At 42.4% G+C, this 26,925-nt stretch overlaps 1 protein-coding gene across 1 annotated transcript in view; it reads left to right on the top strand.

The window, feature by feature from the left end:
• CAMK4 (calcium/calmodulin dependent protein kinase IV) overlaps positions 1-26,108 on the top strand; it is a 318,697-nt gene extending 292,589 nt beyond the window's left edge. Inside the window, exons 8-11 of the mRNA XM_077462295.1 lie at positions 10,655-10,730; positions 18,313-18,439; positions 18,748-18,900; positions 25,131-26,108. Of these exons, the coding sequence (XP_077318421.1) occupies positions 10,655-10,730; positions 18,313-18,439; positions 18,748-18,900; positions 25,131-25,289 (515 nt within the window). The 3' untranslated portion in view covers positions 25,290-26,108. The remainder of the gene's footprint in view (positions 1-10,654; positions 10,731-18,312; positions 18,440-18,747; positions 18,901-25,130) is intronic.
• The last annotated feature ends 817 nt before the right edge of the window (positions 26,109-26,925 follow it).

Below are 26,925 nucleotides of genomic sequence, written 5' to 3'. Positions count from 1 at the left end.
GAGGCTCGTCGCCACGTTGCGCTACTTGGCGACAGGGAGAAGCCTTCAGGACCTCAAGTTCTCGACAGGCATCTCCCCCCAGGCTCTGGGGATCATTATTCCAGAGACCTGTTCTGCCATTATTCGGGTCCTGCAGAAGGAATATATGAAGGTAAGTTTGTTCTTTTAATATTGCATTATATGCATTATATGCATTGTATGTTTGTATTCATTTAATCATGACTTTTAATATCCATGACAGGAATATGATGTGAATGTCCCCTTTATATGAATGCATGCATTTTTTTTTTTTGTGTCATTTTTTTTGAGCTTTTTACCTTTTTTGTGTCCCACATGCATATTTGCTTTCATTAACATCCTCAGCATTCAATCCTGGGCCCCATATACACCCACAGCCGAGACTGTTTTTATCTATAATTCATATTGTCAGCTCCATTGTACTATTTTACTTGCCCCCCCACCCTTTGTATACTCTTTGTATACACCCTGTGTGTGTAGATAGATAGATAGAGAGAGAGGGGGAGAGAGAGCGGGGGAGAGAGAGCGGGGAAGAGAGAGAGGGGGAGAGAGAGAGGGGGAGAGAGAGATATATAGATATATAGAGATATAGATATATAGATATGGATTGTCAACTCATTAATTATTCCCCCCACTCAAATTGCTTGCAGGTGTTGGATACTTATTAATTAGTCCCCCCACCCCACTCAAATTGCTTGCAGGTGTTGGATACTTATTAATTAGCCCCCCCACCCCACTCAAATTGCTTGCAGGTGTTGTATACTTAGTAATTAGTCCCCCCACCCCACTCAAATTGCTTGCAGGTGTTGGATACTTAGTAATTAGTCCCCCCACCCCACTCAAATTGCTTGCAGGTGTTGGATACTCATTAATTAGTCCCCCCCCCACCCCACTTACCCACCTAATTTATGTCCCCTGGTCCATCAGAGGGCTGATTAATCTGTGAATTGTGCCACCCATTTTTTTTTGTGGTTTATTTTTTTGTTTTTGTTTTTTGTTTAAATTTTTTTTTTTTGTGTGTCATTTTGTAGGAGCTTTTTACCTTTTTGTGTCCCACGTGCATATTTGCTTTCATTAACGTCCTCAGCATTCGATCCTGGGCCCCATATACACCCACAGCCGAGACTGTTTTTATCTATAATTCATATTGTCAGCTCCATTGTACTATTTTACTTGCCCCCCCCCCACCCTTTGTATACTCTTTGTATACACCCTGTGTGTGTGTGTAGATAGATTAGATAGAATAGATAGAATAGATAGAATAGATAGATAGATAGATAGATAGATAGATAGATAGATAGATAGATTGTCAACTCATTAATTAGTCCCCCAACTCAAATTGCTTGCAGGTGTTGGATACTCATTAATTAGTCCCCCCCCACCCCACTTACCCACCTAATTTATGTCCCCTGGTCCATCAGAGGGCTGATTAATCTGTGAATTGGTCCGCCTACTTTTTTTTTTGGCAGAAAACAAATTTGCAATATTTCTGTTTAACTGTTGTTCCAAAAGGTTTTTGAGTTTTATTTGTTATGAATTGTTTTTATTTAATGACTAATTTTATTTTTTTTCATGTGTTTGACTCCCCAGTGTCCTTCCACGCCACAGGAATGGCAGACTGTGGCTTCCCAGTTCGCTGCCCGTTGGGACTTTCCCAACTGCGGAGGGGCCATCGACGGGAAACATGTGAGGATTGTGCCCCCACCCCATTCGGGGTCCTACTGTTGGAATTATAAGGGGTTCCATAGTGTGGTGCTAATGGCGGTGGTGTCGGCACAATGTGACTTTCTTTATGTGGATGTGGGGAAGAACGGCCGGATGTCTGACGGAGGAGTCTTTAGGCAGACCGAGTTCTGCCACCGTCTTACCACTGGTGGTCTGGACTTGCCACCAGATGCCGAGAATGTGGAGGGGCTCCCGTTTGTTTTTCTGGCTGATGAAGCGTTCGGTCTGAGTGAACATCTTATGAGACCCTTCCCCCAAAGGACCCTCACCCCGGAGAGGAGGGTTTTTAATTACCGGCTGGCCAGAGCAAGAAGGGTTGTGGAGAGTGCCTTTGGCATTATGGCCAGCCGGTTCCGTCTGTTACTGACAGCCATCAACCTGGCCGAATATAAACTGAACTATGTTATTCTGTGCTGCTGCATTCTGCACAATTTTCTAAGGAAATTTTCAGGTAACCAGTACCTGCAGCCTATTGGGCCTGAGGCCGGACTCAGGCTTCCAGAACTGACAGGGCTGGATCATGCCCTTCCTGGCTTAGCCCCCCAAACAGCACGTGAGGTGTGTGACCGCTATGTCAGCTATTTTAATGGTAGGGGGGCTATTCCAATGCCAGCTGACCAATAAAAGTGTATTTTTCTTGAAATATGTCTTGTCTGTTCAAATTTTGAAGTTTGGTTCTTGTTTGCTTTTCACGTTGCTTGTATCCTACATTCTCCTAATTCAGGGATATGCAATTGGCCAGCCTCCGGCTGGTGCAAAACTACAAGTCAATCATGCCTCTGGGTCTCATGCTTGTGGCTGTCAGTCTTGCTATGCTTCATGGGACTTGTAGTTCTGCAACAGCTGGATTTCCACAAATTGCATATTCCTGTCCTAGTGCATTTGTATAGCAAAGTGGTTTTTGACAATAGGAAATAAGGCCCTTTGTGACAGAAAACACAAAATGACTTCCCAAACTGGGATTGAGTATTGAAAGAAGTAGACACACACACACACATCTTTTTTTTGATTTTTTAATAGTGCACATTCCAACCAGTGCCTCTTTTTTAGATCGTATTTTTTTGTGTTTTTTTTTTTTTTTTTGAAATTTTTTTTGTTTTGTTTTTTTGAATTTTTTTTTGTTTTTTTTGTAAACATAGAAATATATCGATATATCTAAAATACAATTATCACAAAATAAAAGCATATTTTTAACTATTTACATAAAACAGGGGGCAAAGCCAAATTTTGAAGATGCACACCAAAAATTGGTAATGTCAACATGTGCTATGTACCATCATGAGTGATCAATGGACGTGTTTGGTGTGTGCAATCCCTTCCTCTCACATACTAGAATGAGGAAGGGTTTTCAAACACCAAATGCGTCCATTGCGATCCTCTGATGGCACATAGCACATGTTGACACACCGTGTGCATCTTCAAAATTTGGCCTCTAAAAACTCTGTTTTTAAAACATTAAAAACGTTTTTACAAGGGAATGAAGAACATGATCGATTGGGTTTTAGGGAAAAGGGGCTTAGATTCTCCCTAAAACATCAATCATGTTCTTCATTCCCTGCCTCATAGTGACCAGTTCTCTTTGGATATTGAGAATCTGGTTCTCCATCCGGTCAATCTGCCCATTCCAGGCCATGATGTCACCAATTAGCCTCTGGGCACTGTCCGCTGAAAATGGCTCCGCGGCTTCTCCAACCACAACCAGATCATCACCTAAAAACATGTGTAGATAAAAAATTGGTTAAAATATACAGCCATTAATTGTTTACCTTAAGCTGGGTTGTCAGACACTCACTTTGTGGGGTGTGTAACTCCACCTGCTCTTCCTTCTCCACATCTAGCCCTGGGCTGGGCTCATCCAGTGGAGCTACAGAGCTTGGTCCAGCGGAGGATACCGAGCTTGGCTGCTCCCTCACAGACACAGGGCTGGGCAGCTCCAATACTGACGCGGGGCTGGGGCTAAGTGCCCAATCAGGCTGGCGAGGTCGGGGGGTCCTGGGCTGCTCCGCCTCTTGTCTGAGTCTTTGTTCCCCTATGAGAATGAAAAAAACAACAAAAAAAAACAAAACAAAAAAAGATACTTTTAAGCATAGTGATATTTGAGTTCAGAAATTTGAATATGAAACATTGGTTTGAATTGGTGTACAATTATTAGTGGTTATTACAAGATCCTAGTTTAATACATCCTTAAAATGACTTTTTTTTTGTTAGGCTGTGTTCAGACTGCTGCGATGTGCGAACGCTGCAAATCTACTGTGGTTTCACGCATCGCATGCGCAGTTCGCACTGCCCTATGTGACCTGCTGGGAGTATCAGTGTAAAGTTTTATTGACACCTCCAAATTAGTTCTCATTTCACAGTGCAATCTTTAAACTCGGACAGGAATCGGACCACATGGTGTGAACACCCATGTGATCCGATTCGGTTGTGGACTAAAAAAAGGGCCATGTACAAGTTTGGGCCGGATGCGATGCAAATTCAGCCATACTATATGTATGGCTGAAATCGCATCACACAGAGATCACATGTGATTTGCACTGCAGTGCGTTGCAAATCACATTTGATCTCGTACATTGCAGCAATGTGAACCTAGCCTTTAACCAAACTGTGATACTGTATTTCTTTTTTTCAAAGTTTCACAGACGGACACACTCGAATCATCCCCTGGAGTACCTGTGTGTGATTATGTCAAAAAATGTTCTATGATGGCCCAAACTACACTTATAAATGTTTCCCAGTCCAGATGTTGAACCAGCATTTTATCTATCTATCTCATTTTTTTAATTGAGTCTACATTGCACTGAATAAATTTATGAAACTTTAGTAAAAATGTATATCCTATAAACTGAGCGTGACAATTCAGTTTATCATGAATAATACAAAAAAAATAATAACTAATTAAAATCTAATCCAACACCAGATAAATTTACACCATACACAAATTCATGCTATTTACGCCCACATATACGAACAACCATATGCGCTCATTACATGAACTATTAACTACACGAACGATCAAATCCGCCAGATTTACATACACTACCTACACGAACGATTACGATCAAACCCGCCAGATTTTCATACACTATCTACACGAACGATTACGATCAAATCCGCCAAATTTACATACACTATCTACACGAACGATTACGATCAAATCCGCCAGTTTTACCCCAAGCCTACACGAACGATTATGTCCGACAGTCACGAGAAACGCGGAGTTTACTCACTTTTTTTCAGGGCCTTTTTGATGCGGTAATATTGGTCCGGCTCCCTGGACTTGATGTCGGACCATCGTTTCCGGAGCTGGTCCTTGCCTCTTCGTACCCCAAATTTCTGCTCCAAGGTTGTGACTACCTCATCCAAGATGCTGCTTTTCCGGACATTAGGTTTGGGGTACGGGCCATGTTCCCCATCATAATCCTCCCTTCTTAATATAGCCACCATCTCCACCATCTCTTCAAAGGCCATATTGGTGGCCTTATATCTCCTCCTTGCTCCGGAAGCATGGGGTCAATGGCTTTCCTCCCCGCTGCTCACGCTGCTCATAGAATTTGCGTCCGCCATTTTCTCCTATCATTCACCCACAGCGGAACGAGGGTAAAAGGGGCGGGGAAACACGGTCACAAGGAACGTCAGGGGCGGGCGACGCAGGCGGAGCCTGAGCGCATGCGCTGTATATAAAGCGTTACCGCGAGGCCGTACGCTTGTCCGAACGGAAGCAGCGAGTGCTACACGCGACGGTAAGATAGTTCTCGTTTTATTTTCTTTTTTTTATTTTTCGTCTAATTTAAAGCCTGCATTAGGGATGTGCATATTGAATTTTATTCTTATTGATGTTTAATTGATTTTTATGTGGGTTGGTGGTTGAGTGGGGTTGGTGTTTTGTGTGGTAGTGTGGGGGTGGAGGTAGGTGTATAGGGGGGGTGGGGGGTGGGGGTAGTGTGTGTGTGTGTGTGTGTGTGTGTGTGTATGTGTATGGGGCAGTAGTGTGTGTAGTGTGTGTGTGTGTGTGTGTGTGTGTGGGGGGGGGTAGTGTTTGTGTGTGTGTGGGAGGGGTAGTGTGTGTGGGAGGGGTAGTGTGTGTGTGTGGGGGGGTAGTGTGTGTGTGTGTGTGTGTGTGGGGGGGGGTAGTGTTTGTGTGTGTGTGGGAGGGGTAGTGTGTGTGTGGGAGGGGTAGTGTGTGTGTGTGTATGTGGGGGGGGGGGGTAGTGTTTGTGTGTGTGTGGGAGGGGTAGTGTGTGTGGGAGGGGTAGTGTGTGTGTGTGTGTGTGTGTGTGTGTGTGTGTGGGGGGGGGGGGTAGTGTTTGTGTGTGTGTGGGAGGGGTAGTGTGTGTGTGTGTGTGTGTGTGTGTGTATGTGTATGGGGCAGTAGTGTGTGTGTGTGTGTGGGGGGGGGGTAGTGTGTGTGTGGGGGGTAGCGTGTGTAGTAGTGTGTGTCTCGCCTACATTGTCACAATATAGTGTGCATTTGGTCTGACTTTATTTTTATTTTTATTTATTTTTTTGTTATACAGAAAATGCAAAGGTATACTCCAGACCCCTTTAAGGAGGAGGCCTTCCTCTCAACATTTCTTGATCTAGTTGAGTCGCACAGCAATCTTTGGGATTCAAAACACCCCCAATATCCAAGCCGTGCTGCCCGGAAGAAGACACTGGAGACAGTTTTGGCGTTTGTGAAAACCCGACTCCCCCAGGCAGACACTGACTTTGTGAACGCCAAAATTAAGAACCTGCGTAGCGTGTATAGGCGGGAGCAAAGAAACATCCTAGAGTCCCAAACATCAGGAGCAGCAGCAGGTCAGGTCTATGTACCTAGGCTGTGGTATTATGACAGGCTGCGTTTTCTGGATGACACGTCCGAAGCCAGGCCGTCACTTTCGACTCTTCCGTCTACCCTTCCCTCCACCCTTCCCTCCGCCTCAGGTGAGCCATCCCTGGAAGATTCAGACCCTTCCTTGCTGGACGAAGTTGATGCGCCCAGCTGGAGCCAGGTATATTTTAGTTTCTAAAGTTTGGATTGCTCAAATATTAATGATGTCAAGTTCAATGTTTGAATTGCTTCCAAATCTAGGATTTCATCACAAATTAAATTAGATAGAAGGATACAGTCGTTTACACAAATGTGGCTCAAATCTTGGTGAACTGATGGAAAAATGATGGTGTCAAAATGATAGCCTTTTGTATTTCAAGACAAATGTATTTGCAAGTGAGAACTGTAAAATTGTTAGTGATTGATGATTTCTAAATATAGACATATTTTAGTTATTGATTTCTTTGTTTTTTTTACACAGGATGAGCTCACCCAGGAGGAGGCCGGGACCAGTGGTATGGAGGAGGAGGCTGGGACCAGCCACACACAAGAGCTAGCTGGGCCCAGCAGGAGTCGGACTGAAAGCCAGGTCCCTCCCCTCCGCCTAGCCAGCAAAAGGCCCAGGAGGATGGCCCGTACAGAGGAGGAGTCCTTGGCACTTATACGCCAAGCCACACAAGTTTTGTCAAAACCCCCCAATCCGGAGGAGGCCTATGCCACTTATCTGGCTAGTAAGCTACAAGAAATGGACAAACCACAGCGAAACTTGTGTGAAGCAATCTTTTTTGATGCCATCCAACGGGGTCTGAAGGGTGAGCTCACACCCACCACTAAGCTTTACAACACAGACCCTACTGCTCCTCCTCCTCCTCCTCCTCCTCCTCCTCCTCCTCCTACCACAACTCCACCACCAGAGGCACAGCCTCCAGCGACGCGTGGAGGGAAGGCTAGACGGAAGAGTCGCAAGTGACTGCCTGGCTTCAGTCTGCTCTGAAAGAAGACGCAGGCTGTTGTAGTACCACAGTCTGGGGACATAGATCTCATCTGCTGCTGTTCCTGGTCTTTGGGATTCTAGGACCTGGTTTTGCTCCCTATGTACATGCTACGCAGGTTCGGAATTTTGGAGGCCACTCACTTGATGTGTGCCTGGGGGACAAAAGGCTTCACAAACGTCAAAATTGTCTCCAGTGTTGCCTCCCTCTTGATTTATTTTTGTTCTGAGGAAAAATAAAAATTTATTATTTCAAAAAAAATCTTGTATGTTTTTATTTTTTTTTATTTTTTTTTTAATATTTTTTTATAATTTTGGCTTAAAAAAAAAGTTTATTTGTGAGTAGGCAGATACATGTCAAAAGACTCTGGGGGTTATTTACAAAACACACGTTCATGTAAATATGCTAACTTCAAGTGCAATTTTTAAAGCACTGCAAGTGCACTTGGAAGTGCAGTCGCTGTAAATTTGAGGCTTAACATTTGAAATGAGGGGAAGCTCTGCTGATTTTGAACATGCAATCATGTGTAAGCTAAAATGCTGGTTTGGGTATCTATCTATCTATCTATCTATCTATCTATCTATCTATCTATCTATCTATCTATCTATCTATCTATCTATCTATCTATCTATCTCTACTTGCATAGTCCTGCTTGGCCAAAAAAAATGCAAGTCCATCTTGTTTCAACCCCCCCCCCCCCCCCACACACAAAAAAAAAACAATAAAAAATATGACAATAGTAGTTCCAAAAATATATAGTAATAGATAAATTCAATTTTTTTTTTTAAGAAATAAATATATATATATATATATATATATATATATATATATATATATATATATATATATATATATACATTTTTTGGGGGTGTTTTTATTTTATATTTTTTTTAAGATAGACATATATATATATATATATATATATATATATATATATATATATATATATATATATATATATATATATATATATTTATTTATTTATTTATTTTTTATTTTTTTTTTATAGGGTTTTTTTTGTTTTTTTAAAATGTAGAATAATTTTTTTTCTATAATTGGAAGATTAATCATAGGATGAGGATGAATAAAAACATGTGGTATAACTCTGTGTGAATATAAGCAGCAAAGCTACTTCACTTTTCTTGCATTACGAAGAAGAAAAGAACGGGCTATATTAAAAAACCACAAAATTAGCAGCATGACGAATATGCTAGCTTCAATACGAACACTAGTTTTACAAGACCGAGCGCTTCCGCCCTGTCCGCCCTGTAAATTCTTTCTGAGTATGCGCGGAACTTAGTTTGACGAACAAGCCTACACACGAGCGGACTGTCCGCTCAAACAAAGCTGAAACTGTCCGCTGAAGCCCACACACGAGCGGACTGTCCGCTGAAACACTGTTCAGCGGACAAAGTTGGGCGAACAGTCCGCCCGTGTGTACGCGGCCTTAACAGTTTTCGTGTTCTAAACCTACATATCAGGAAGTCATGAACTTTTCTATTATACAAGCTGGAGGCTAAGGTTATACCTTGTGTTAAAATACAACTTAAGATTTTTAAGAAGTAAATGAATGGTATATTGGTACATAAGGAAGCTGGAATTTAGAAGAAAGAAAAAGTGAACTTAGCCTTTAAGTAAAAATTTAAAATTAGGCAATGATAAACTTGAAGTGAAACAGCCTACCTTCTCATGTCTGTTTTTTAACAAATTATTATTGCATTGGTCGCCCTGTTCCTTAAATATTGTGAAAGTCCGGTGTTCTGGGAATGTCATTTTACCATCATAATGTTTGGGGGTTCTTGAGCTCAGTATAGCACTCACCAGTGAGTAGAGTTCATGCCAGTTGTGCATTTTAACAGCTTGTTGGCCCACTTTTATTAAAGAGCAAGAAAATGTCCAACAAAACAAATAGCTGTCTACACAGGGGTATCCACCATTGATGCAAAACAAAGCAAGTCAGTTTCAGCCTCCTGGTTCTCTTTAGCAGCACTGCTACTCAGACTTTAGGCCTCGGTCCTCTTGACCATATAACAGTGTCCCTGCATTCACGTGCAAACAATGTACCTTGGTTAGCACTTTTTTTGCAGCTTCCTACTGCTTCAGCTCGCAGGCTTGGGCAGGTCCCAAACCGGATTTTGTCAACAACAGAGGAAACAGTTTCCTCCAAGTAAAACAAGCATCCTGTAGCACCTCAACCTGCCTTGTTGAGAATAATAGGTGACATACAGCATCCTAGATGAACTGCACTGTCAAGCCATGTATTTTAAGTTTTTGTGCGTATTCCTAATCCAAGATACAGAAGTCTTAATTCCATGTGAAGGACTAGAAGATATCTTGCATCATCACAGTAGCACAAAATCACCTTTCACATTCTGTTTCCCATTAGCCTCCCTTCCATTCTCTTCCATTCTCCTGATATCATCTTTCTCTCCACAGTTGATTCCTGGTTCCCATCCCTCCCCAGACCCTTTGGACCCTCATACTGTTTCTCCTGTGGTTCTCTTCTCCCCCGGTGCTGTTCCTGGCTAACCCCTGGTGACTCTCCTTACTTTCTCTTGGTTGACTGGGATTAGAAGACTTTCTTTTCATCCAAAGAGACCTGCCAGGACTATCTGGAATTATTAATAGCATAATATATGAATGTAATAAAAGGTGTTTTGTGCCCTTCATTTTCTCTTTTTTTCTTAAAATGGTCCTCTATCATGGGCTTATTTGTAAAAGTAACACTAGAACAATACGGTTTTCCAATAGGTCATTGCAAACATCAATGGTACTATGCAGTACCAAATTGTATCTTCCATCAGGTAATAGCCTAAGGAACAATTACAGATTAGTGTTGGTTTGCTGCTGTGTTACCACGCTTCACACTTTACTCTTTGTATTGTTAAATAACCCCAAGGTACCCACAATGTTTGTAGGCTCCAAACCTTCTCCTTACCCTGCAAATATGTTCCACTGCTATAGAGATAAGGGAAAAGTACTGGTGATGTCGGAGTCCTCAGCTCTAAAACAAACTTAAGCTACATAACATCAATGCCTTTTAATACAATAAAACATTCAAAATATTTTCTTTCATGATTTTTATTAACTTTGTTTTATTATATTTCAGCTCCAGAAATTCTGAGAGGATGTGCATATGGACCTGAAGTAGACATGTGGTCTGTGGGTATAATTACTTATATACTGTAAGTAATACAATATGTATTGTTTTAAAATATTTAAAGCTGTATTATATGCAAAACCACAGATGTAATATATTGCAGCTTACCAATCTTTAGAGGTGATGGCTGCATTTGTTTTATTTTTTCAGGCTTTTTCCCTCTTGTTTTCCCTTGGTGATCTGGTCCGTAATACACCTCCTGTAATAGCGTGTCCCTCACTCTGGATGAAGGAGAAGAGGGGCACAGCAGAAAGCAGCATTTTTAACCTGGTGGAAAGAGTGTTAGATGGACTAACACTTAAAGACAAAGTCCAGCTCACACTGCAGTAACAAAAACAGTTAGCCCCCGTACACGATCGGACATTCCGACCACAAAATCTGTCAGATTTTTTCCAATGGACTTTGTCCGAAACTCGTGTTGCTTACACACGGTTGGACAAAGTTGTCGGAAAATCCGATCGTTCGTTACGACGGGACTACGTTCAGGCTAGTAGCCAATAGCTTTGATCTCGCAATTTGATCTGAGCATGTGTGACACTTTGTCCGATCAGATCATGTTGTCGGAAAGTTTTATATCCAGCTCTCAAACTTTGTTGGTCAGAAATTCAGATGGAAAAAGTCAGATGGAGCCCACACACGGTTGGATTATCCAACAACACGGTCTGATCAGACATTTTCCGTCTGAATGTCCAACCGTGTGTACAGGGGCTAACAGTAATGCCACGTACACACGACCGGACTTTTCCCGGCAGACTAGGTCCGACGGGATCAGTCCGTCGGACGATCCGATCGTGTGTGGGCTAGTCCAACCACTTTTTATAAAATAAATCTGACGGACCTAGAAATAGAACATGTTTCAAACCTATCCGATGGACTCAAGTCTGGCGGCCTAAAAATCTGGAAAAACGTTTGTCTGTGTGCTAGTCCGACAGACCAAATATGACACAAGGGCAGCTATTGGCTACTGGCTAGTGAACTTCCTTGTTTAGTCCCGCTTACGTCATCACATTCAAAACAAATGGACTTTCGAACGGACTTAGTCCGGTCGTGTGTGGCCAAGTCCGTTCGCTCAGAAATTCCATCAGACCTCCGCCGAAAGTCAGTCGGGAAGACTGTCAGACCTAGTCCGTTGAAAAGTCCGGTCGTGTGTAGGCGGCATGACAGTTTTATTTTCTTTTGAGATAAAGGTTTTACGTGACTAAATAAAAGCTGATGATTATAAGCAGCACCCCTGTCAGTGGTAAATGGTTTGTCTCAACATTCTAATTGCTACATCTGCAGAACAGCTTGTTCTGTTGAAAAATAACAGACTTACTGCTTGGATCACCAGATGAAAATTAAGGAAAAAAAACACAAAAAGAAAACAAATTCAACCACCACATCTAATGTGTATTGGTATGAATTGGTAAGTTGCCTTATAATTAATGTTTGTTTTGCGCTTTATTGGCTGAAATTTTCAACTGCTAACATATAAAATAATGTAGGGGTTGTTGCTAAATCTGTCGTTTGGCCAAACCTCCAAACCTTTATTAAGGTAAATCTGTGCTTTGCAACTGGCTCATTGTCATTTAGTACTCACCAGTTGCATATACTTACTTCCCTTTTGTTTAGTGGCATCTAAGAAAGTTTTAATGTAAACTTATGCGTTGCCCATTTAACCACTTCCCACCTGACCAATAGCAAAATGATGGCTGGGTGGTGGCTTTCCCGCTCTGACTGGATGTTATATGACGTCCTTCAGGATAAGTCGCTCATGTACACCGATCGTTGGTGCGGTGCGTCACTTGGACACACCACATCTCTGATCATGGTAAAGACGTAGGCTCTTTACCATGTGAGCAGCTGTTTCCAACCTCAGTTACAGTGTAACTAGTAAGTGCCATTTATTAGCATTCACGCTGACAGCGAGTGAGTAGAGGAGAGCCGATAAGTGGCTTTCCTGACAGGGGAGGTCTGCACCGATAATCAGTGCAATGATTATCAGTGCAGCCCCTATCAGCTATGCCTGCCAGTGCCCATCAGTGATGCCAATCAGTGCCTATCAGTGATGATAATCAGTGGCCATCAGTACTGCGTTTCAGTGCCCATCGTTGATGCCTGTCAGTGTCTCCTCATCAGTGCCACCTATCAGTTACATCTATCAGTGCCCATCAGTGTCCATCATTACGCATCAGTGCCGCCCATTGCCTATCAGTGCACATTAGTGCCGCTTATCAGTGTCCATCATTGCCGCCTATCAGTGCCAACTATCAATGTCCATCAGTGCCAACTATCAATGTCCATCAGTGCCAACTATCAATGTCCATCAGTGCTGCATATTAGTACCTCCACATTAGTGCCCATCATTGTCCCCCCATCAGTGCCCGTCACTGCAGTCCTATCAGTGCACATCAGTGAAGGAGAAAACTTACTTATTTACAACATTTTATAACAGAAATAAAAAAAAAAGTCAAAATTTTCATTTTTTTTTTCATTTGTCTAGTAAAAAAAAAAAAGCTCAGTGGTAATTTAGGCCCAATCTGTCTAAAAAAAAAATCATAACATTTAGTTTGGATACAGCATTGCACGACCACGCAATTATCATTCAAAGTGTGAGAAAGCTGAAAATGGCCTGGGCAGGAAGGGAGTAAAAGTGCCCTGTATTGAAGTGGTTAAGACAAAGCAACAAACTTGCTTTAAACCCCTACCCCCATCCACGCATTATATACATACTTTTCCTTTTCTCTTGCTGCTCTGTTTAGTGCAGAGAGCTGAAAGGAAATACATGTTACTTCTGGTTATTGAAAAGCATGTGGTTCCACTTGGCAGCCCTGGGCTGTACTGACCATCAAACACAACTAAGGGTATTATTTTAGCCACATCATGATGGGAAGCATTGCACCCACTGTATTTGTATCCCCCCCCCCATATGGCGTTTCATCCGATCTATAAAATTGATGATCATTAGCACCTGCTTGGTAAAATAATGAATCATATACCTAACTCTAATCATAAAAAATCCTTGAGTTTGTGCAAGTGTACAAAGTGTGCAAGTGTAAGAATTTATGCTGGTTTGAAGCCAAAGGGTAGTCACACCAGTGATTTGATTTAGGTTTGTCTTCTGATCGCTTGTTGATAAAAAAAACAAAAAAACTATCAAAATATATATTTTTGAAAGCAATCTTACTTTACAGTATTTCTTCACACCTGCCTAAATATTTTGCACAATACAGTGTATATTATTATTATTATTGTTATTAAACTGGTAAATGTAAATGACAGTTGCTCTTTTTTCTTCTGTACTATGTTCATCATTCTATTACCATTGCATTCAAATTCTCTGCAGGAGTTCCTCATGAACATTTTTCCTCTTTCACTAACCTTTACTACACCAGTATGGCCTGTAATTATACAGTATCACCCTGTGATCTCTCTTGACACAACATCCTAAGAGACATTTCTTGCTGGCTTTATTATCGTTATTATTATTATATGGGATTTATTTAGCACCAACAGTTTGCACTGTGCTTTACAACATGAGGGCAGACAGTACAGTTACAAGACGACTCAATACAAGAGGAATCAGAGGGCCCTGCTCCTTATGGCTTACACTCTAAAAGGGAGGGGCAGGTGATACAAAACGTAATAACTTTGGGTGATGAGGTGATGGAAACACTAAATGTACAGTTGTTAGGTGGAAGAAGGATAGGCTTCTCTAAAGAGAAGAGTTTTCAGGGCTTGCCTAAAAGTCTAAAGTAGGAGATAGTTGGCCAGATTGGGGTATGGAGCTCCAGAGGATGGGAGAGGCTAGGGAGAAGTCCTGGAGGCGAGAGAATGATTTGGTTTGTTTGTTTGAGTTGTGGATGGCATTGTAAGTTATTGTTATTAGTTTGGATTGTATTCGTTGGGTCAGTGGAAACCTATAGAGGGATTGGTAGAGAGGGCTAGCAGACACTGAATGGTTGGTAAGGTGGATGTGTCTGACAGCAGCTTTCATGATGGACTGAAAAGGGAATAGTCTATGTAAAGTTAAAGGAGTTGTAAACGCAGAAGGTTTTTTATCTTAATGCAGTCTATGCTTTAAGATAAAAAAAAAAAACCTTCTGTGTGTAGCAGTCTATCCAATACCCCCTAATACCCTGAACTTACCTGAGCCCACACCCTATCCAGCGATGTCCACGAGTCCCTCAGCCACCCGGGACTCTACTCCTGATTGGCTGAGACACAGCAGCAGTGCCATTGGCTCCCATTGCTTTCAGTCAAAGTCAGTTAGCCAATAAGTAAGAGGGGGTGGGGCCGAACAGCAGCTGTGTCTCCGAATAGACACACGGTGCTGAAGCTTGGCTCGGGTGCCCCCATAGCAAGCCGCTTGTCTTTACAATCACAAGTCTTTACAATCACTTTAAGCAAATGAGGAGGGAATTGCAGTAGTCAAGGCAAGAGATAACCAGGGAGTGAATGAAGATTTTACGGAGTTAGAGGTGACAATAGTTAAAAGCTCAGGATTACCCATAGCACTCTGGCATGTGGGGATGTAATGATGATAGTTGTCTCATCAATCTTGACAGAGAAGTCAGGAGAAGGAGCACATGGGGAGGAATTATGAGCTCATTTTTGTAGTGATTGAGCTTAAGGAAGTGGTGTGACATCCAGACTGATATGTCGGTCAGTAAATTAGTGATGCACGAGATGACTGACGGAGGGAGCTGAGAGGTAGAGAGATGGTTTTGGGTGTCGTTTGCATAGCCTTTCCACAGACATATGTTTTATACATAACCCATATGCCTTTAAAGAGGAAGTAAACCCTGATGGGTTTACTTCCTCTTTTTTTCCCTGCAAAGGTAAAGCATAATGGACTACTATGCATCGCATAGTAGCTCATTATGTGTCACTTACCTGACACAGGAGCCAGCGAAGTCGCCGCTGTCACCTGTAGTCCGCCGCATCCATCTTGGTTGTGGCGTCTCTCGCAGCTCCGACGAATGACAGCGGAGAAGCCGCGATGATGTCACTCCCGCGCATGCGCACGGGAGTCGCGTCTCGGAGCTCCGACGCTGCCATTCGCCGGAGCCGCGATGACGTCACTCCCGCGCATGCGCACGGGAGTAGACAAATTTGGCAAATCCATTCTTGGACTTGCCGCATTTAGTGCGCCTGCGCGCCGCTGTCTACGGCGCATGCGCCGTAGACAGCGGTGCCCATTTTCGGGCAAATATCTCCTAAACCATATAGGTTTAGGAGATATTACTTGGACCTACAGGTAAGCCTTAATCTAGGCTTACCTGTAGGTCAAAGTTGTTTGGAAGGGTTTACTTCCATTTTAAGCACTAATATACATTACCATGCTGTAGCTTCTGCACCATTCACTGTATATATTTAGATGTGTAAATTAAGTGTCTGGTTTTATCGGCACTGCGGAATGACTACAGTATCAAATAAAAAAAAGTAATTTTACTAAATATACAGTTCATTGTTAGGACTCTAAGAATGTGAAAGTAAGATTATAAAGCCAGTCAGGCACATGTGAAAAGGGTAAAACACCTTAGTCTTTATGGTGTAGTGGAGGGAGTGGGCACAGGCCCTGGACTGTATTTTAGCTGCCCTTCCAGGAAAGGTGACAAAAAGTTATAAAGAATAGGTTCACCTTTCCGAACATGTTACCTATATATAGTGTGTAAAATGTAACCTATTACTAAGCACCTGCCTCACACCCCAAGAGCCCCCTCTCCCTGTGACAGCACACAGGGGGTTCCTTTCCCCCACAGGCACTGTCAAAATTGAAATCAGCATGACTGTGCATGGCTCTGCCATCACAGTTGTGTCATTCATTCACAGAGATCTGTAAATGAATAAACTACAAGTTCCTTCCACTACCACAGCAGATGCACTTGTATTTCTGAATGGATTCTGATAGCTCTGATCAGCACACTCATAGTCCATTGACACTTCCTACAGCTTTGCAATTAAAAGCCTGTAAGGAGGTACAGGCGAAGAGCCATTGGAAGTGTCTGCAGGAGCCTGACATTGCACCTATGATCCACTGATGCCGGGTGCAATAGTTTGCAGGCTGCTATGAAAAAAAAAATAAATGCATATTTTTTCCTGCAGAAATATGTACATTTATTTTATTATTTTTTCATAAAGATGAATCAGCCTTTAAATCATAACATTTACAGTAAACATTAAAAATAAGTGCCTATACTGTTTAAAATCCAGAAAGGCATGGTCTAACCATGCTCTGCACAGCCTCAGTTGTCCTGTTGTCACGTACCAGAGAGGAGACTAAAATGACGAGGTAGGCCTCTCTTGTATCTCCAGCCCAGGCCCCACTGAAAGTGGAGCAGAGGGTACCAAGGGACAGGAGAAACACGAGTGCCAGCAGATGTTGATGAAATAACTTGCAGCAGGAGATGCAGTCCCAAAGAGACTGGATAACCAATGGATCAGGAACAATAGCAATGTTCAGAGGTCTAGCCCAGGTTAAAGGGGCACTCCATTTGCACTGCTGGTTCAGAACATGTGGCTTGTGAAAGCTCTCAGCAGACTTGAGGCAGGAACACTCAGCGGTGCACAGAGCTGGTACAGCAGACAGCCAGATAGGCACTCGAACAGGATAGGAAGCCAGGATCAGAGACATCAGCATAGTCACAGGAATAGCCAGGGTCTTGAACAGGGGGGTAGCGAGGTACCAAATAATGAGCAAAGCCGAAGTCAGCAACAGAGCCAGGTCAGAAGCAAAATCCAAGATCAGGAGCAAGTCAGGTCAGCAACAAGGGAATCATACAGGATAAACCCAGGACACAGGGAACAGCTAAAGATCAGTCAGCACAGACCATGGGCATGAGCATCCTTTATATAGTCCATCTGGCACCAGCAGGAAATGTGCATGCAAGCATGAGCAAGTGCATATCCTTGCGTGCATGTGCATGCCTGGTAACCGTTCTGTGGGAAATACCATGTGCATATCTTTTTTAGCCTTTCATGTTGCTAAGGGCCTATGCTGTTCAACTGCTCACTGCAGAAAAAAACATGGCCCCCCAAACAAACATGGGCAAGACCCCAAAGACTCACCCTTTTAAAAATATGCCCTCCATCTTGCGGTAAGAAGATATCAAGCTTTTAACATGGTCAGGATTACGTAATCCAAAAGCTCCTGGTAATTGGTGTAGACCAAGGCTGTGACATTGATTGATTTCAGACCAAATGATTGGTTAGAAGAGAAATGAACTAACAACAGGTGAATTGCTTGGTACTCCAGGATGTTGATTGGAGTGTATGGCCAACGTAACCCTTACCCTTAAACTGCTATAAGGAACCTAGCCCAACCTCTGACCCAATCCCTAACACCCTGAACTAACTTGCACTTCCCTTGTCCAGTGCCTGCACTTTTTTCCCAGAGTTCCTAAATTTATTTCACATTTCTTGAAGTGGGAGGGAAACTGTTAAAAATGTATTTCTGTGTACAGCAAATTGTATTGTAATTGTATTTTGTATAAAATATATTGTTGTTCATCCACACAAAAAAGCTGTGATGTATTGTTTTATGAGGGGGTAGCTTTTAGCTTTAAAACCAGTACATGAAAGACATAACTTGTGACCTGTTTATGATCTGATGACTTTACTGGCAGGCTGTGTGGTTTTGAACCTTTCTATGATGAACGTGGGGACCAGTACATGTTCAAGAGAATTCTTAACTGTGATTATGACTTTGTCTCCCCCTGGTGGGACGATGTATCTCTGAATGCCAAGGACTTGGTGAGTAAATGCCGAGCATGGTATACCTACTTTGTGCTTTTATTGCAATACATCGCTATCAACAAATTGTTTGTTTGACATGTTAGAGCACATGTAAAGGAAATGGAGACTGGCATCACAAGCTCTTGCTTAAGGATACTCTGACTTTGTAGTTGTAAATATATAGAAGTGCTGTATGTGTAAATGCAGTATGTTGGCAATTATATACAAACGCAAATTTAGACGTAAGCTAAATGCACAGCACTGTACATGAAGGTGCTAAAGAACACTTACTCTTATCTTATGCATTTTGTGTTTATTCAATACAGGTGAAAAAGTTGATTGTATTTGACCCAAAGAAGCGGCTTACCACTCACCAAGCATTGCAGCATCCCTGGGTCACGGGCAAAGCTACAAACTTTGCTCATATGGACAATGCACAAAAGAAACTGCAGGAGTTTAATGCAAGACGCAAACTAAAGGTATAACTGAATATACAATTAATAAATGTCATGGTCTCAGGACCACTGTTAGGCGTGCTCACAGGGTGTGTCAGGTGAGCCTGGGCACACCCTAATCATCCTGTGTGGCGCAGAATGCCCCTGTTTAAACCCCTGATATTTAACCAAAGCCCCCTAACCGGGCTCCTAAATTTTTTTTTGAAAATAATAAAAAAATTGTAAAAATAATAAAAAAATACAAAAAAATACAAATAAAAACTACTGACACCATCCACTGCCCTACTAACCCCATCCACTGCCCTACTGACATCATACACTGCCCTAATGACACCATAAGTATACAGTATATACACATGCAAACACACATATGTGTTTGAGCTTTGGGGTGCACACCCTAATGCATGAGGCTTTGCACAACTATGGGGGCACTGGTGTAGTTGCAGTAAATCGAGGGGAATCTTGACCCTTTATGAAGTTGGAAGCCCCTTTTAACCACTTGCCGCCCACCCACCGTCAAATGACGTCTGGGCGTTGTGGCTCTCGTTCTGGGTGGACGTCATATGATGGCTTCCCAGAATGACCACCCTAGCGTGACCCCAGGGGAGCGCAGCACGGCGACCTCGGCCGCATCATGTTGCTATGACACTGCGCAAATCCGATCTGTGTAAAGAGCCGCGGCAGCGGCTCTTTAACCATGTGAACGGCTTTGTCCAAGCACAGCCGGTCACATGTAAACACGGAGATGATGGTAATTGGCGTTCCTTGTCTCACACTGACAGAGTGTGAGTAGAGGAGAGCTGATCAGCGACATCTCCTCACAGGGGACAGCTAGGTATGTAATCAGTGCCCTGATTACAATTAAGTGCCCAGCAGTGCCAGCAATGATTGCCCACCACTGTCAGCAATGATTGCCCACCACTGCCAGCAATCAGTGCCCACAAGTGCCAGCAATCAGTGGCCATTAATGATGCCAGTCAGTGCTGGCTATCAGTCCTGCCCATCACTGCTGCTCATCAGTGCTCATCATTGCTGCCCATCAATGCCGTCCATCAATGCCACCTATCTATACCACCGATCTGTGCCCACCAGTTTCCGCCTATCTGTGCCTAGTGCCAACCAGTGCCACCCATCAGTGTCACCTATCAATGCTCATCAGTGCCACATATCAGTGCCACCTATCAGTGCTCATAAGTGCGGCATATTCGTGCCTCCTCATCAGTACCACCTAATCAGTGCCCATAAAGCCCCGTACACACTATCAGATTGTCTGCTGAGTTTTTCCTTCAGATTTACCAAAACCATATAATATGAGGTCAAACCTTAGAAGTTTCAATGTGTATGCAATCAGGAAGGCCCTTCTACTACATGATTTTGGTAAATCTGAAGGAAAAACTCAGCAGACAATCTGATAGTGTGTACAGGGCTTTAGTGCCACCTCATCAGTACCCATCAGTGCAGGCTATCAGTGCCCATCATTGACGCCTTATCATCGCCCATCTGTGAAGGAGAAAAATTACTTGTTTACAAAATATACTGAGAGAAACTAAGAGAAACTTCATTTTTTTTCAAAATTTTTGGTATTTTTTTAGGAAAAAATAAAAAACCCAGGAGTGATTAAATACCACCAAAAGAAAGCTTTCTTGAAAGATAAGACAGAAACAATCAAAATAAACACCACGTCCCAATATACAAAAGAAGGGGGGAAGGGAGGTCACAAACCTCTGGACTTTAAAGGTGTTAGAGAAAGAGGCTAAAAGGCTCACTTGCACAATATATAAAATTTATTTTATTTCAAAGATAAAAAACATGAGAACAGTATTTCATCCTTATCAAAAATGTATTGTTCTATACAAAGGCATATATTAACAGACACCACCAATCAACATGTTTCACTCAGCAGAGCTTCCTCAGGTGATGTTTTAAATGCTATAGACAACAAAAAGATTGGAATGAATGCTCATGTTGATAAATGCAAAAAAAAATATTATTGGCATACACTAAATATGCAAAGATTACAACATAGTGAATTTAATATCCATTATAAAGCCTCAATAAATTCTTATAGATATAGGGGAGAGACATGGATCTTACCCAGGACTGCCCAGGGTTGAAATGTAGCTTGAAAATTAAGAAATACAGATTTCATACGTGTAAAGAACGTCCCATTGGTAAAATGCCCAGCCAGTGTTTGCAGAAGAAGACAGAAAAAACAGTTTTCCTGAAAAAACAGGAAAAGAGTATATAAAATAGGGGTTTCCATTTTTTGAAATATACAATGCAGGGACCAATTCAATGATACTGAGACAGGGGAGCCTGGGTATTCCTATACCTCGTCCACGACCCAGCGGTGATGTCAGACGCCGCCGGCTTGGAGGGAGAGTATGAATTGTGGCATTTCGCCGCTACACTCTGTCAGAGACCCACTGAGAGAGGGAGAGTAAACATCTCTCCTGTCTCTGCTTAATTTCTTTTTCTTCACCCATGCTGGTAATTTAACTTTTACTTATGTGACTATCCTGTTCACTTAGAAAAGCCATTACTTGAACATTCAAACAACTGGGTTCTCTTCTATGGTGCTTTATTAGTACATATATTTTTTCAGGTTTGCCTGGGAAATGACAGCCCTTGAAACTATTTCCCATGCTATAAGTTTTTCTCATGACACTGGCACTGACTGCACTCCTACTGATATTCAACAATCTGGTTTCATCACCATTGCTTGATATTAACTTTAATCAGCAAGATTAAGTAGCTAATAAATTGGTTCAACTTGCATAACACCCCAAGGTAAATTATTTATTTATTCCTTCAGTATCAATTGAATTGGTCCCTGCATTGTATGTATATTCCAAAAAGGGACACCCCTATTTTATATACTCTTTTCCTGTTTTTCAGGAAAACTGTTTTTTTCTGTCTCCTTCTGCAAACACTGGCTTGGCATTTTACCAATGGGACGTTCATTACACATATGAAATCTGTATTTCTTCATTTTCAAGTTACATTTCAACCCTGGGAAGTCCTGGGTAAGGCCCATGTCTCTCCCTTATATCTATACGTATTGATTAGTGCTTTATAATGGATATTAAATTCACTATGTTGTAATCTTTGCATAGTTAGTTTATGGCAATAATAATTTTTTTCTATCAATAGGTTTTTTTTTTGCATTTTTCAACATGAGCATTCATTCCAATCTTTTTGTTGTCTATAGCATTTAAAAGATCACACCGGAATCTCCTGACGAAGCTCTGCTGAGCGAAACATGTTAAGTGGTGGTGTCTTAACTACTTAAGGACCGCCTCCTGTACATATACGTCGGTACTTTGAAGAGGGATACCGCGGTAACGGCAGCAGCTGCTGCCACAACCGAGAAATCCCTCTTTACAGGAGGTGGTCCTGTTTACGACAATGGTGGTCTCCGCGGCGAGTTCGACACAAGAACACCGTTATCGGCAGCAGGAGAGGTACCACCCCCCCTCCCGCCGCTCTCCCGCGCCCTCCGCCGCTTATTGGAGCCTTCGGTAGCGGCAGAGGTGATCGGGTCCTTCTTGTTGCTGGGTATGGAGACGAGTGAGGCTAAAATGGCCCCCACTCGTCTCTATACCATAGGAGGGCGGAAGCAACGTCAAAACGTCACTTCCGCCCATAGCTCTTAAAGGAACATTTTTTCAATGTCATTTTTCCAAATGACATTTATTTTTTATTAATATTGCCTGTCCTTGACAACAATTGCAGTGGGAAATACCTGCCAGCTAAAAGTTTTGTGTGCAAATATATAGTCACTAAACTGCCTTAGTCATTCTAACTACATATTTTGCAAAATCATTATAGCAGGCTTCTAAATATATAAATGATTGCTGAATTTGTGTGCTGTAAGTTTGCCTTTTCTGTTTAGTGCAAAGGGGACAGAAAGGCTACTTGTTAATATGCTTCAGGCTGTCAACAGGTGACAACAGAGTAAAAGGCATGGAAGTCTTTGTAGTTCATTTCATGCTCATCCTACCTGTACATCACTTCACTGATAGTGAAAAGCAATTTCCAGTCCTCAGAGGTTCAGAGGACCGTTTTTTTCAAAAAAAAAATTCTGATAATTCTGTGGGCAATAATATGTAATAATATGTATTGCCGTATTTATCTGCGTATAACACGCGCCGGAGTATAACACTCACCCCAAGTTTAGGAGGGAATTTTAAGGAAAAATCTTTTAGGAGGGAAGTTTAAGGAAAATAAACTTACATTTAAATGCCCATCAATGCAGCCTTATCAGTGTCCATCTGCAGCCTTATCAGTGTCATTTTCAGCCTTGTCAGTGTCATTTTCAGCCTTGTCAGTGTCATTTGCAGCCTTATCAGTGTCATTTGCAGCCTTGTCCATCATTTGCAGCCTTGTCATGTAGCCTTGTCCATCATTGCACCCTTGTCAGTGTCATTTGCAGCCTTGACACGCAGCCCTGTCCATCATTACACCCTTGTCAGTGTCATATGCAGCTTTGTCCATCATTTGCAGCCTTGTCAGTTTAATTCTCGGCTTTGCCTTTTAAAAATGGCGCAGCCGAGATACAGAGCCGGATGTCCTGTGTATCTCGGCGGCGCTCAGTAGTTCTCGGCGGCTTTCGGCCGTTCTCGGCCCCCATGCCTCCACGATAAATTTGAGCCTGCCTAAAGCCTCTGTGTTCTGTAACTAGTGCTACCAAGCTGGGTGGGATCTGTGCTGCCATGGAGCTGGTCAGGAAAGGAAAATTATGGTTAGTATTTGAATTACATTTTTGGTTTTCCTGACAGCTCCATGTCAGCACAGCTGGGAACTAGTCAAAACAGGGGAGGGATAATGCTACGTACTCCTCAATTCTGACAAAAAAAAACAGAAGCCAGGATGCCTCTGCCAAATTCAACTGTCATTCAGCCATGAATATGAATATTTTGGTGCCCACGTAGCTGCCTTGCAGAAAGTTTCAGACACTAGGCCTGCTGCCATTCTCAAGGTCGAGACCCTTCTAGTGAAGGGTGCCGTGATTCTCCTGGCACGGCCAACCCTTTCAACTTGTAGGCCAAGGAGATGAGCTTTACCATCAAGAGACAATAATCTTGCTGGGACCCATAAAATCATTATGTGTTCCACCTGAAATGACAAACAGATGCCCCAACTTCCTGATGGCAGAAGTCGCCTTCATTAAACATTTTAAATCGGAGCCGCAGCCGGCTCTGCTCCTTTTTTTTCCTAATTGGCTGACTGACTTGGATTGATAGCAGCGGGAGCCAATAGCGCTGCGCTGCTGTCTCAGCCAATCAGGAGGGGAGTCCCGGGCAGCTGAGACACTCATGCAACATCACTGGATTTAGAGGGAGCTCAGGTAAGTATTAGGGGGGCTGAGGGGGGCTGCTGCACACAGAAGGCTTTACATCTTAGGCCTCATTCACACCTGAGCATTTTGTAGCTTGAAGCCTGAAGCTACAAAACGCTGGAGGGGAAAAAATCTATTATTCTCAATGGAGATCTCCACTCCAAGTCACCTGAAGCCGAACGCCTGAAGCACAAACAAGTTCTGGACCCTTTTATGTCACTCGAATCGGACAGATTTGGGTGTTTTTCTTCTTTTTACATTGGTGACCTTTTGCCCTGCACAAAATCTCGGCAAAACACGGTAAAAAAACGCAGTAAAATCGCGGTAAAGACCACAGCAAAATCACACAATTTTCTGCCTGAAAACGATATGCTCAGATGTGAATGGGGCCTTAATGCACAGAATGCATTAATAAATAAATAAATATTCTGCCTTTACAACCACTTCCTATGATTTTTGCTTCTTCTGCACTGTTACCAGCTGCTCCCAGCAATCTCTGTGTATTACTGTACACCTCTCCTCTATGTTATGCAGATAAGGCAAGAGGGAGGTTTTCTGTAGCCCAGCATACTGTTCTAGGGTGCTGCTCCTTCATAGGTACAGTACACTGAGTGAATATTGACACCTTAAGACAGGAAGTGTGTTACTGGCAGGATCACCAGGTAAAATAAATAAATAAAAGTGATGCAGCCACCATATCGAAGAACTGGATTTTTTTTTTGGGGGGGGGGGGCTTGGGTTTAAATACACTTTAACATATATTAGTAAGCTTATTCATGATCAGCAGATGATAATCACACGTATAGCTAAAAATATGTTTAAAACAAAGGAAATGGTCTTTTAAATATGTTTAAAAAGACCACTGACATGCCCAAATTTTCATGTGGATGAAACTTTTGGACTTGTTTTACAGGCAGCCGTTAAAGCTGTAGTAGCCTCAACTCGTTTAGGAAGTGCCGGCAGCCACAGCAGCCACAACAGCAATAAGGCAAGCCGAAACCCGTCTCCCGTTCAGGAGAGCGGCCATGAAGAAAGGACAACAGCAGAATCCAAACAGGAAGGAGCCTCTTGAGTTTGCCACCTCCATGTTTGGGTCTGGGTCTCTGCCATTTCATGCACCAGCTACATCAATCTTTTTCTTACAGGAAAGATTCCTTAGCATGGCCTTCTGGCAGTTCTTTTCACGGGGTGCAATGAAATGCACAAGTTGGTTCTACTCTGTTCAATGCATGTGACTGCTTATCAAAATAGTTACTATGGGGGTGACCTGAGACATGGAAGGTGTAGTGCTCTTTCTACACAAGAAGTATGACATGAGCAAATATTCAATTATAACCTTGATATGCATATAGTATCTACACTCTAGCTAGAGAATGAAGTGAGTAGTGTTTCATTTTACAATTTTATATAAGTAATGGATTTCATAGAGGATATTCTACTAGTAGGATTTTCATTTCGTATTATATCATGTTGATGGTATGAACAATAAGGTTTAAAACGTATGTTTTACATTACAGGGCCATTTGACATAAACCATAATTTGGTTTACATAAAGAAGCTATTAATACCACTCATAAAAGATACATATTCCAATAATTTATAATCTAAAAATAATTTCAAAGCCCTTCCCAGATTAAACCAAATCCCAGGCACACAAATACAGTTCTATAAAACTTTGCAGAAAAACAGGGTTCCCATAATTTGGGATACATGCTAATTCTGGCCATTTGTGTAATCCCTCTCTGCTCAGCCTCTACACGAGGGATGAGCCGAACATTCTCCTGTTCGTTACGCAGCAGAACATCCGAACAGGCACAAAATTCAGCAGAACACAGTTAAAGTGTATAGGGCACAAACATAAATAATCAAAAGTGCTAATTTTAAAGGCTTATATGCAAGTTATTGTCATAAAAAGTGTTTGGAGACCTGGGTCCTGCCCCAGGGGACATGCCTCAATGCAAATTTTTTTTTTTAAAACTGACTTTTTTTGGGAGCAGTGATTTTTTTTTAATGCTTAAAGTGAAACAATAAAAATGAAATATTCCTTTAAATATCATCTATAGTCTATAGTATGCCTGTAAAGTGGCGCATTTTCCCTGTGTTTAGAACAGTACCACAGCAAAATGACATTTGTAAAGTTAAAATTGTCATTTAAAATTCATCGCGGCTGCAATGAATTGTTGGGTCTCGGCAATATGGATAAAACTCATTGAATAAAGTGCATAGGATCCTCCCCCAATGGTGAAATGGTAGGGGTCGGGGTACTTGTAACCCATTACCAATTCACACAGGGGGGAGGCTGGGATCTGGGGGTCCCCTTGTTAAAGGGGGTTTCCAGATTCCGATAAACCCCCCGACGTAGACCCCCACAACCATCGAGCAAGGGTTGTGGAGATGAGGTGCTTTGGGGTTGAGGTTGCATGCTCGGAAAAGGGTATGGTAGGGATTTTGAGGGGGACCCCTATGCCAATATTTTTTTTAATTTGGCACAAGGTTCCCCTTAAAATTCAGGTCAGGTATAAATTTTGGGGGGGGGGGGCTACGCCATTTTTTTAACATTCTGGCGCAGGGTTACCCTTAATTTCCATATCAGACCTAAAGGGCCTCATATAGATTTTAGGGGGACCCCCACGTCATTTAAAAAAAAATTTGGGTTGGGGGTCCCCCTTAATACTCGTACCTGACCCAAAGGGCCTGGTAATGGACTG

Source organism: Lithobates pipiens, unplaced genomic scaffold (assembly GCF_037356315.1).
Source record: "Lithobates pipiens isolate NorthernLeopardFrog02 unplaced genomic scaffold, aLitPip1_a1.2 Scaffold_3, whole genome shotgun sequence".
NCBI classification, from domain to species: Eukaryota; Metazoa; Chordata; class Amphibia; order Anura; family Ranidae; genus Lithobates; species Lithobates pipiens.
Note: the sequence above shows the minus strand (reverse complement) of the source record. Positions and strands in the feature narration are given on the sequence as shown.